Source organism: Terrapene carolina, unplaced genomic scaffold (genome assembly GCF_002925995.2).
Source record: "Terrapene carolina triunguis isolate 2854851 unplaced genomic scaffold, T_m_triunguis-2.0 Scaffold192, whole genome shotgun sequence".
NCBI lineage: Eukaryota > Metazoa > Chordata > Testudines > Emydidae > Terrapene > Terrapene triunguis.
Window position 1 is genome coordinate 15,352,197 of NW_020664543.1, and position 12,530 is coordinate 15,364,726.

Below are 12,530 nucleotides of genomic sequence, written 5' to 3' on the forward strand. Positions count from 1 at the left end.
AGAGTCAGGAAACTCAATGGGGAAGGGGTTTCTCAGGCCCTGCCTCCATCTGGAACTTCTTTGCCAAGCAGCTCCCAAGCTCTTTGGGCCCCTCTGCCGTTTCCCAGCCTGAGAGCTCAGCTGTGCCACCCAGCACCTGCCTCCTACTCTGTTGTGCCCACCTGACCCTGCAGTGGAGCTGGGGCTGCTCCAGGGAGGCTTGGAGTTGCATGTGTGGCTCTTGTTTTGGAGAGAGCTTGTGCGCCTTTGGGCTGGGTCTGCCAGGAAGCAGCAGACATTGACAGGGGGCTCTGGGTGTGGTAACTCCCCCCCCCACTCCCCGTGCCTGGATTCTCTGTGCTACCTAGAGCGTATAACTGGATTGGTGACAGCCATAGACCTACCTGGCTTCCCCCCACCACATACACCTAACCCACCAGTCACAGCACCAACCCCCGACTCCTCCCCCATGATCCCATCCCACTGAACTCTCGGCCTGCCGCTCTTGGCTCCCAAGCTGCACTTTGACCAATGCAGGGTGTGTGTGTACGCACATGTGTGTTTGCGTGTGCGTGCACCCCTATGATCTCTCAAAGACATGGGGGGCGGGGTAAGAGGGCTGGCACAGCCTGAGTGGGGAGGAGGTGGAGAGTTACAGCCAGGAGCCAGCAGGGGGTGCTGTGTGTACAGCAGAGGAGGGCCCTGATGGGCCTCTTGCACTTGGTATGTGATGAAGGGCGGGGACAGACCCTAGACCTAGACACAGGCCTGTTCCTGATACTGCCTGTGCCGGGGAGCCTGGCAAGGAGTCTACCAAAGAGCCGGTACAGTTCGGAGCCGTGCAGCAAACAGTGTGTGCCTCTCGCTTCCCCCAGGAGCCAGGCTGGCCCGGAGCAGGGAGGGGTGAGGCACCGTAGGGCATGCAAACCTCTAGCAGCAGTTCCCAGCTTTGCTGGGGTGGGAGGGAGGGGAACTCCTCCCTATAAACTGCCCGTGACAATTATTATTGTGGGTTTTTATGGCGCCCCTCGGCGTAGCAGCCGGGCACCGAGGTGGACACGTAAGCATAGAGTCAACCCATCCACCCCACGCTGAGGCAGGATTGGGTATTCCTAGGCCATCCCTCACGGCGCGTGGGCTACCGGGACACGCAGGGCACTGGGCAGAGCCATGCTGTCCCTGGGCTGATTATCTCCCACAGGCAGCACATATCAGGAGTTGGCACCTACATCTTCTGGATCCTTAGAGTCACTGGAGGCCGCCAGCTTCTGGATGTGCCTGGAGATCCCGACATCCAGCTGCCAAAGAAACACACACTTAGAACTCTGGCTTTGCGCCCCCCCCCTCCCTCCCCCCCATGCCCGACGTTTCTGATGGAGAACCTGCCATGCCAGCTCCTTAGAGCTCAACCCCTTCATCACCCAGCCGCATCTGCCTCTGGCACCAGAGTCCCTGATCTCCCTCCCGAACGAGGCCGCCCACCCAGCCCAGCAGCTGGGAGTGGCGGGCTGTGCCCTGCTGCCTCCCACACGTCATTGGACTGGGTCCCTTCTGACAGCAGGGCAGTCCCAGGGAGAGAGCCGGCAAGACTTAGCTCCATACTATTGGCGTCTCTATTGGCCAGACCCAGCAGCTAATGGAGCCCATGAGTATATTTCTATTGGCTTCAATAGGCTTTGGATCTGACCCTATTTGACTGAGTCTTCACCTTTAGCCCAGGCTGGGGGGTTACCTTTTTTGCCAGGTTCTGCACCACGTCTCTGATTTCGTGGTCGAGACAGGTGATGGTGCCCTGCAGCTGGTTGTGCAGCGTGTGCTGGATCTGCTCCGGCTCAACGATGCCCTCCATTCGCTGCTCCAGGCGCCCCCAGTCCAGCTGCGCCGGCAGCTTCAAGATCAGCAGCCGCAGCTGCTCCACATTGTTCACCACGATGCAGAGCTGGGGCGGGAGGGAAGAGGAAAAGTCCCACGTCGGTGAACACGCACTAACCTCGCTGCCCGCAGCCCGCTCCCCCTGGTCCACCCCCGTAGGCCCATCGCAAAAGGCACCCTGCACCCAGGGGACAGCAATGAGCAGCCTGGTACAAACACCTGCTGGACACAAGCCGTGTCCAGCAGCACAGACAACTGGGGAAAGTGAAGCAGAGAACTATTAGGCTCCTGCCCAAGCCAGTGGCAGATCCAGACCCCAGATACCTGACTTCCAGACCTGTACTTTAAGATCACACTATGATGAATTGTCTGAGCTAATCAGAGGGCAGGGATGACACCCAGTTCCCATGCACGACCACAGCTGGGCATTTATTTCCTTGCATTCTGATTGGACAAGGCTGTAACTAAATGTGCAACAGGCAAGCTCTGCAGCTCAGTCCCATCCCCTTCTCCCCCACCAAGATTTGAGCATTGGCCTGCTAAACCCAGGGTTGTGAGTTCAATCCTTGAGGGGGCCACTTAGGGATCTGGGGCAAAATCAGTACTTGGTCCTGCTAGTGAAGGCAGGGGGCTGGACTCGATGACCTTTCAGGGTCCCTTCCAGTTCTATGAGATAGGTATATCTCCATATATTATAAATTGGCCCCAGCTGGCCGTGGCTATGAGACACCGAGTGCAATCATGCTGAAGGTTGGGCCAGCGTAGGAGACATTGCAGGCAGGTGAAAGCTGGTGAGTGGGATTATGGTCCCGATGGATCCTGGGAGCAGGGCAGTGAACGCAGGAGCCATCCAGCTCTTGTAGGTACTTATCTGGCCCCTATTACTGTGGTATCTGAGCCCCTCACAATCTTTAATGTATGTATCCTCATAGCACATCTGTGAGGCAGGGCAGTGCTGTTATCCCAGGGAGGCACAGAAAGGCTAAGTGATTTGCCCAAGGTCACCCAGTAAATTCATGGCAGAGCAGGGGATTGAAGCCAGGTCTCCTGAATCCCAGGCTAGCACTAACCACTGAGCAATCCTTCCTCCCTGGTTCCCCCACCAAGAGATCAATGAGCGTTTCCATCCCAAAATGTCCCAGGACTTGCACAGAACCCCTCAGTTCCAATTCACTCCCTTCAGAACTTGGGCCACTCGCCTGCCAATGCACTCCCCAAATAGGACTATAGGGAACAAAGGCTGGGATGTTATTACCCCCATCACCGCGCTCTGGTCACAGACCACCCCCCGCCCCCACCCCACATGCGCTCTCTAGAGGCTCCCTGGACAGCCTCCCAATCCCTCTCATCTCCCTGAATTTCCAGCAGAGGCCGGCACTGACACTCACCCTGTTGGCTGCATCCCCCTCGTCCTGCTGCTTCGATGACAGCTCCTCCGCCCGGGTCTTGATCAGCTTGCAGTATGTCAGAGCAATTTTACACATGTCCTAGGGGATAGGGCAAAAGGCAGTGAGCTTGGGTAACGCACAGTGGACAGAACACTGCACAGGTTTGCGCTGGGGGCAGATGTCGGCTTTACCACCCCAGATCATGCCAATGGGCCATTCTCTCTGAAGCCCTGTCTCTGAGACTGACCTATGTCTGATGCTTCAGAGAAAGGGATTAAAAAACCCAAAGCACTTGGCCGATGTGTATAGGGGTAGGAGAGGAATTCCTTCCTGACCCCCTGCGGCTGATGCTCTGAAGCATGACATTTGATCACCTCTTCTTAGCATAGTTACAACTTGCTATTACTGATCCAGCTAGACTGTCCGACTATACGCACCTCAACAAACTTCACCATGATCATGAAGGCTTCTTCTGGGTCCGGCCAGTCCAGCTGCTGCCAGGTTTTAACAATCTGAGCATAGCACGTGGACAGGTCAACAGTGGACGTGCTGTGTTTATTCAGCTCCCCCAGGGGCATCAGCTGGGTGGGTGGTGACAGAAAAAAACATTTTACTGAGAAACTTGCAAATAAACCAACAAACTAGTTCCAAAGCCAGCTCTTATTGCAAAGTGGCCCCTTATTCACCTTCCCCCTGACCCTTCCCCTCCTCTGCTCCCCCCAGGTCACTGGTCTGGGACCTGACGGTTTTCTCTTGGCTACAGCATCAGCATGCCGTGGCAGAGGAGTTAATGGTGCTTTCTCTTGCCAGGGCATCTATCCAGTTGGGGTCACATGGGTCCCTCCATGAGGCTGAGCCCCGTTGATTTCAGTGAGGGAAGGCAGCACAGGGGGGACACCTGGACTGTGAAGCTCTTTGCCCGTAAGGTAGGTGCAACACAGGCAGAGGTGGCGCTGGCTTCCCCCACATTGTCCTGCCACCCATCAGGCCTCACCCGCCCTGGCAGGACCAGACTAAAGGAGACTGGGTCTCTCCCCTTCAAGGTTCATTCCATCCTTGGCCTCTCCGCTGAGACTGCCAACAAAGGGAGCCAATTGCGGCTTGTGACAAGGAACGAAGCAGAGGCTCATCAACACGCTTCACACAGGCTACCACGGAGCCATGAGAATACAACAGGGTCAGCAAGGACGTGATGCTGTGAGGGGACAGGGCTTCGGAGAGCACAGAGAGCAAGGGCCCTGGGGTATGAAGGATCAGCTGTTAAAGGAAAGGCAGGTTCCATCTGTCACCCCTGTGCCCCTCATGAGGGCTTGCCTGCCACAATGGCTTTCCACAGGGGGAGGGGATTGTCGGGGTGCAGGAGACTGATATTGTAGGGGTCCCAAAACCTGCTAGGCCTTAGGATTTCACATAGTAGCCAGGGGGGAGTCTTGGGGGAAAAGAATGGGCTGGAAGTGAAAGATGGGTCAGACAATGACAAAAGCTGGAGAGCCTCAGAAAGACTGGGGAGAGTTTCTCCCTCTGTGGCAATCTCACTGTTACCTGGTCCACCTGGATCGCTCTCTGGGTCCTCTCCAGCGCTATCATGTAGGTCTTCTGGAGCCACTTGGGGATGGCTTCCTTAAACCACTGGTGGAAGTCAGTCAGAGCAAGGGGGCCATCCCTGGGAATACAGACACACGACTGGTTTCTGTGCTGCAGCAGAACCAAGACAGGAGGCTACACATTCCACTTCCACTAAGACCTGAAAAATACCTGAGAAGGCAGCGTTCACAGCACACACTGCACAGCTGCCCACCTGGCAACACAGGACAGAGATCCATAGGCTGGCAGAAGAGCAGCCTAAAGTATTATCTGAGCCATGTATGTAGCTGCCTCTGCCTCCCAGAACCCCACTTGTCTATACCTGGAGCTCTAGCTCTCTGAAGGCCTGTTCAGCGTCATGCCTGAAGCGTGGCAGGTGCAGGTTACATTAAAACCCCCACATGGTCTTGCATTTGTTTATGTCGTCACTGCACTAATCTAAAGCAACAGGGGGCTGGACCAGCGAACCTTCTGATTCCACTCAGATCTACTCCAATTGGTCCAGCAGAAAGTCAGCCGCTGAGGTGGTCCCAACCCCTTCCATTTCCCTGGTGCTGCTAATGTTTATCTCGCTCTGTGTGACTGGACTCTGAGCTGAGGCTGGCTCAGGTGGGTCAGTACCTCTTGAACAGAAAGCTCTTCATCCGATAAAGCTCCTGCAGGCTTATGTAGAGCTGGAAAAGGCTCTCTGCTGTGAGTTGGGACATGCTGCTGTCAATCTCACTCAGCTCTTCTTTGACGTGACATGACACCTGCAGGGAAAGGGAACCGCAGGGAAGGCGCTGAGGGTAGGAGGGTTAATAAGAAGGGATCTATGAATGTTTGCCCTGCAATGGGATCAGGGAAAGGAAATGTGCCATCCCAATTAGCTGATACAACACACTTTCCTCTTGTCTGATGTATAAGCTGTTTGAGGGCTCGGGGGGTTCAGATAATACAGCCCAAACCTGTTTATCCCCATTTTATGGGCCCAGAGAATTTCAGCGACTTGGTCAATTTACAGACTTGCAACTGACTCAGTTGCAAAGCCAGGAATCAAAGCCAGGAGTCGCTACTCCTTTGCTTTAGCCACTAGGCTGCACTGCCTACACCTGCCTTTCTTAAACTCCTGGCTAGTCCCAGTGTCCAGGCCTCTGGGGCTGAGGACAGGATTAGTCCCTCCCTCACAACCCAAGGATGCCCACGGTCCCATATCCAGGGTTTGGAATACAAAGGTTTCTCCACCACTAGTGATCACTTCCCATGAGCCCTTGAGGAGCACATGGAGTGCAGGGGGGCACCTCATATACTTCCCTCCCTCTGACAGCTGGCTAAGTGCCTCGGCATTGCTTTATTCTCTGCTGTTCTGACTGGAGAGCCTGGAACACGTGCTCACCAGCTCCTGTAGCTCCAGGTAGGCAATGGAGAAGAGATCCACCTTCACAGTGCTGCAGGGGAGAAACAGGAGGTCAGGAATCTGCCGGATATAACTCACTGACCAACCTGTCAAAGCCAGTGCAATTAACCCTCTCCCACCCGAGCCCTTGGACATGAACTAGAGTGACAAAAAGCTACAAAACTAAAACAATCTGAAAGACTCCAGCCGGCAGAGCCAGTAATGCTGGAAAGCGAGGACATTTGTAGTTAACCTCTGCTCCCTAAACAACAACAGGCAACTGTAGTACAAAACAAACCATGAGGGAACGTTTCCCGGGACTTTCCAGTCTCATACTTGGTGTCACAATCTGTTTATATTTACAATGTTCTTTTGCAGCTGGGAAATGTGGTTTGGAGCTGTCGCCTTCAGTGCCCTAAGCAAAGCTGCTGAGAGAGCATGGGGCAGATGCTGAGAGGAATGGGGGAACCATCTACTTACTTGGTGAAGAATTTGTTCCAGGTTTTGTAGCATCGTTCGAGATCCCCATTCACCTCCACGAGAAGCCTGACCAGTGCTTTCCCATTCTCCTCCATGGTCTGCAAAGGGAAGGATGGAAAGACACCCCTTGGTTTTGGTGCCAAGTGATTTTGTGATGAATCAACATATCTAGTGACAGCCCTCACCACTGTTGTATCTGAGCAGCTCACAGATTTATCTTCTCCATGCCTCACAGAGGTAGGGATATATCATTACCCCACTGGGGAACTGATGCACAGAGAGTGGTGAAGTAGCTTCCCCCAGATCACACAGTAAATATGTAGCAGGGCTGGGCATTGAACCCAGATCTTTACCATGCTAGTACAGTGCCTTAACCACAAGGCCATGCTGCCAAGTGAAGAAGGGCCATTCTTTGGGTGGCTGCTCCATTCCGTGTTATAATGGGAGACGTGTCAAGCTAGCAGGAGTGGCCTGCTCAGACTGACACACAGGAAGGGAGGGGACCGGAGGTGAATGGCAACTGTTCGTTTCTTCTTATGGGGACAGTCGGTTGCCTTCTACCCCAGCTGCAGTTGCTCAGCACCTCTGAAAATTGGGCTCAGGGTGTCTTTTGGGCATCCAAAAATCACTGGCCACTTCTGAAAATTGTGGCCTGAGAAAGCGTCACCTCCCTCTTCCTACCCGAACGGCCCCTCAGCCCAGCCCAGCAAACTGGTGTATGAATGAAAGGGGGATCTGACCTTCACCATTGGCTTCAGGTGCTGCTTCTGCATATAAAACCACTCAGTGGTTCCTGACTGCAAGAGAACGGGACAAAGAATGAGGGGAGAGAAGCAGGAGCTATAGAGACAACCCAGCCACCCCATTCACCCTGGCACAGCAGAGACACAACACAACGCTTTCATTGTGACTTAGGGTGGAACGCAGGTCAGGCTGGCAGCCCAGAGACACACAGCACAGTGGGGAGCGGGACTCAGAGCTCACCATCCAGGCTCCAGGCTCTGTCCTGCAGGGAAAGGAGCGCCTTGCACTTCTCTAGAGGGGTCCCACTGGGCAGTCAAAGGCGCAGTGCGGACAAGCTTTGGAAATGCTACCTCCCGCCCCCTCTGCTGGAATCAGGGTCAGGACTCAAGGCCTTTGCACATTGGCATAGGGGAAGGGACAATGCTCGTGGCTCCAGGAGGAAGTCAGAGGAACCACTATGGCAGTGGTTCTCAACCTATTTAACAGTGTGGACCGCATATGCAGCTCTCTATGTATTATGTGGACCACATCCACACAATATATGTACTACCTGTATGTTCCCGAGGATGTCACATAGGCCGTAGCTGTGTGCTGATTGGGCTGCAAGCAGCCTGCGGGCCGTGGGTTGAGAACCACTGCCCTATGGGTTGGGGGAGGAGATGGTACTGTACCTTGAGAGCCTCCATCACCATCTGCTGAAGGTTAGGGGTCAGAGTACAAAGTTCTTGGAAGGCTTTCATTTTACACATCTGGACCAGGACCCTGTGAAGTGAGAATCATTGCTAAGCCACGGCACAACCCAAAGAGCTTCAGAAACGAGAGCTTTGCCACCAGCAACAGCAACATCTCCCCACGCACACTTTCCTCTGTAGAGCATCCTTCAGTGAGAGGCTCCCTGTAAGTTATGGCCTAGCTGCCAGGTCACAGACAGAGGGACAGACATGTTCCTATGCTGGCAGCCTGGGAGAGGACCGAATGCTAAGACTTCTTCATCAGGGCTCTGAGCTTGGCAGGACTTATGGCCCAGAGCCCAAATTCACCTCCCACGAGGTGAGAAATACCTTGGGGCAGGAGAGGTTAAAGGGGATGGTTTGGAGTTAAAACGAACAAAAGCCATCACAGTGTGACAGCTGCCTTCATGGCCAACACACCAGGGGATGAACTGGGGACCTATAGAACTAAAAGCATGAGCCGCTACAGGTTGCACTAAAGGATCAAACCTCCTTAGGGGGGCTATAACAGACTCATCTCTCCCCCGCAGAGGGGACCTGTAACAGGAATTGACCGGGGAGTTACATAAACTCCAGAGAAAAGTGTTATCCCATAGCATAAAGGCCTCTATTTAACCCAGTCAATGCACACCCAGGAGGGAATACTCTCTAGGCATCACAGGAAGAAATGACAAGATGCCGGTTTACAATGGGGGAGGTCCCTGGATGTCTGTCTACTTCCTTAGGGGACAGACCCGCCAGGGAAAGGCAGAGGAGAGGAGACAACGAAGGGAGCTGGGAATGGAAGTGGGAGAGAGGTTTTCCTGTAGAACAGTCTCCTCAGGGGAAGTAATAGAAGCTCCAATACATGGGGTGTCAAAAGGTAGACTGGATAATGTAGCATAGGGAACAATCCCACACTAGCCCCAGGACGATGCGGCGGGGGGGGGTTGTTTCTTCTCTGATTGACATGATTCTGTTTATGAAGCATTGCAGCTGGCTGACCTGAGCAACGACTGTAGCCTGAGCGTGGACGTTGGGGAAGAGAGCGGGAAGACACTGCGGTATTTCTGGAGGAGAGAGATTCCATAGGCCAGCAAGGACTGGAAAGATTCGGCCAGCTCTGCTTTCTGGGAAGAAGAAATGGAAGACGCATCAGCGGCGACAGCGACGTTGTGATGGTCACAGCACCTCAGGTGGACAACGCCTGTCCCCAGCCAACACGGCCTCACTGCTGCGGGGGGCTATTTCTGGATTTTGCAAGATGCATCTGTCTCCAAAACCATTTTAAAAATTATCTGCCCCACTGCAAAGGGAAGCACTAAGGAACGCCAGGGAGGCACTGAAATTACTCCCAGCAGCCTCTCGGAAGTGAGGGGGAAAAGCAAAACTGAATCACCTTGAACGGATTTCTAGACTGCTTTAGGATCTTAAAAACTGTCTAGATGCTTGAGGCATTGGTAGAGGCTCCCTAGTTAAGGCTGAGGTGAGTTTTGCATTTAAAGCAGGTTTTTTTAGCATGATCTGTTCCCTGCAAAGGAAACCGCGTAGGAACGCCATCCTCCTAGGAAGGTGCTGAAGCTACTCACAGAAGAGCAACCCAGAACCACCTCAATCTGATTTCTAGATTATGACACGATCTTAAAGACGGTCTGTATTCTGAGGCGTCGGCAGTGGCTCCTTAGCCCATCGTCAGGTTTTTCACCTAGCTGGCATGCGCCATTAACTCCTTCTGCAGGGGGCTCCCACCCGAGCAGAACCAATTTGCGGCATTTCTCAACCATCCAACAAGGAGCCGAGAGAGATGACGTGAAGAGGGTCCCTCGGCTGTTGTGGTTTATCGGAGGCTGCCCCCACTCCCCGGATCTCTGCCCCAAGCTTGGCTGTGGTGTCCGCTCATACCTGCTCAGGTCGCAGCCTTTCCTGGATCCACTGGTACTCGATGCTGGTGATCTGGTGGAGCAGGCAGCTGCAGTTGAACTCTAAGTTCTGGTAGAGCTTGCTGTAAGCCAGCCACTGGCTGTAGTGAAAGGGAAAGAGACACACTGTGAGATTGTGGGCGCGTAGGCCAGGCCCAGTACCCTCCTCAGGTAGGAACACGTTCTCAGGAGAAGGAGGGATTCAGGCACAGATGCTTCTTATTACCCCAGGAGGCCAGAGTCAGCCACTCCCCAAGACTCGCTCAGGCCCAGAGCTCCTACCCTGCCTCATCCCTTTCCAAAGCGCAGTGCTGCACCCGCAGTGTTCACGTGGCGGGAAAGAGACGGGCGAGGGAAGGGAAAGAAGCTTGGGATAGTGGTAGTGAGAGGTGAGTTCCCCCCGCCGATCTCCACATGCCCCAATCCGTAGCTACGGCCGCGGCTGCAGCATTAGCAGAATCAGGGGCTTCCTGGCATGTGCTCACAGGCAAGATGGTGAGGGAGAGAATCCCAATAGTTCCGCTACCATAAACATCCAGGGAGAGCATGTCCCGGGGTGCAGTCAGTGACGTTTATCTAGAGCAGGGGTCGGCAACCTTTCAGAAGTGGTGTGCCGAGTCTTCATTTATTCACTCTAATTTAAGGTTTTGCGTGCCAGTAATACATTTTTACGTTTTTAGAAGGTCTCTTTCTATAAGTCTATAATATATACCGAAACTGTTGTTGTATGTAAAGTAAATAAGGTTTATAAAATGTTTAAGAAGCTTCATTTAAAATTAAATTAAAACGCAGAGCCCCTGGACCGGTGGCCAGGACCCGGGCAGTTGAGTGCCACTGAAAATCAGTTTGCGTGCCGCCTTCGGCACTCGTGCCATAGGTTGCCTACCCCTGGTCTAGAGTGATGCACGAGGCAGAAGTGACCAAACTCAGGGAGAAGAGCAAGGAAGTCAGACTACTGATCCGGCCACAGGCAGCAGGTGTGAGCATCTGCAGTTTAAAACTAATAATATGAATGCTATACTTTGTACTTCCATAGTGCTTGTTATCTGGTGATTTCAAAGCACATCACTAAGCATAGTCTGGCTTCACATACCTGCGAAATAGCGCAGTGTTATTACTATTTTACAAACAAAGGCACAGAGGGGTTAAGGGACTTGCCCAAGGTCACCCAGAATCAGTGGCAGAGCTGGAAATAGAACCCAGGTCTCCTAACTCCCAGACGCCGTTGCCATAATCATTATACAACACTTGCCGAGTGCATGTGGTACTTACGCCATGACCTGGTGAAAGTCAGACAGGTCTTTCTGAGCGGCGTGTAGGTACAGGATAGTGGTGGCATGTTTACTCAGCTCCCCATCCCAGGAAGTACTCCCGGCCTGTAAGGGGAAGAAAAGAGCGAGAGAGTTAATCCTGCCCCGCAGAAGAGAAGAGAGAAGAGTCTCCTAGAGCCAGCCATAGAATTTGGATCCTCCTGTGATTTGTACTTGGCTTTCATTTGCCCCACCTCCTCTCTCAAGCTCTAGAATGGGCCCTTCACATGTCACATGGTCATTGCATCAGTCCCCGCAAATACCCACACGGTTCAGACACCCCTAGGCTCAGCCTGAGGGATGAGCTTACTGGAAAGGTAATGGAAAGTGCTGGGTCAAGTAGTTGTTGCAAGAGTGAGGAATAGGGCTGCAGATCGGCTGGCACTGGTCCAGGTTTCATGTCATCTCACACAATTGCCATAGAAACCAAGGTCATTTAATAGAGATGTCAAAGGAAGGCCCCCTTCTGCCTGTCCCAGGTGGACGTTAAAGATCCCAGTGTGCTACACAGCATGTCCCTTCTCAGTAACACAGGCTGTTGTGTTGGATGCCTGCACCGCTGGGGGTAACTCATCGCTTTGGAAAGTCTCTTGGGATACACCCAACGGCTCTGAAGAGAGACACAAGCCGAGCCATCTGCACTGCAGCATGAAATTCAGTCCTCCCCCGGCTCCCACCAGCTTCCCTGACCCTTGCTGGCTTCACATGTACCTGGTGCTGCAGGATCTCATAGAGCACCATCTGCTGCAACAGGTGGCGATGGACGGTGTAACTCGGCTGGGTCTTGCTCAAAGAGGTGGCCCTCTGAAAAGAGAAACAAAAGCGTGGAGACGGCTCAGAGCGTGAGATGGAAGGGAGCACGTCTCCACAGGACACCCAACATCCAACAAACCTGGAGCCGGATTTAGAGGTCCCTTGTTTAATGGCAGGACTTTGGGTTCGTATCCAAGCGACCACATCCTTTGTGGGAGGTTTGACACTGCCTCCTGGAAGAGTTAAACCAAGTGCCCTGGTTTCAGGGTATTTAATCACCAGGCACCATTGATGCTGAGATATAGACCTTTATCATGGGAGGACCCATGGAGATGCTAGAGCAGGGGCGGGCAAACTTTTTGGCCCGAGGGCCACATCGGGGTTGCGAAACGGTACGGAGGGCCGGGTAGGGAAGG

The 12,530-nt window shown here is 53.5% G+C and overlaps 1 protein-coding gene across 1 annotated transcript in view; it reads right to left on the minus strand.

The window, feature by feature from the left end:
* UNC13D (unc-13 homolog D) overlaps positions 1-12,530 on the minus strand; it is a 40,957-nt gene that overhangs the window by 9,500 nt on the left and 18,927 nt on the right. Inside the window, exons 11-24 of the mRNA XM_024214139.3 lie at positions 12,073-12,165; positions 11,324-11,427; positions 10,035-10,152; positions 9,138-9,262; positions 8,094-8,184; positions 7,419-7,475; positions 6,679-6,776; positions 6,199-6,250; positions 5,445-5,575; positions 4,782-4,902; positions 3,677-3,820; positions 3,240-3,338; positions 1,712-1,918; positions 1,209-1,277 (exon numbers count right to left, since the gene is read on the minus strand). Coding sequence (XP_024069907.2) covers positions 1,209-1,277; positions 1,712-1,918; positions 3,240-3,338; positions 3,677-3,820; positions 4,782-4,902; positions 5,445-5,575; positions 6,199-6,250; positions 6,679-6,776; positions 7,419-7,475; positions 8,094-8,184; positions 9,138-9,262; positions 10,035-10,152; positions 11,324-11,427; positions 12,073-12,165 — 1,509 coding nt within the window. The remainder of the gene's footprint in view (positions 1-1,208; positions 1,278-1,711; positions 1,919-3,239; positions 3,339-3,676; positions 3,821-4,781; positions 4,903-5,444; positions 5,576-6,198; positions 6,251-6,678; positions 6,777-7,418; positions 7,476-8,093; positions 8,185-9,137; positions 9,263-10,034; positions 10,153-11,323; positions 11,428-12,072; positions 12,166-12,530) is intronic.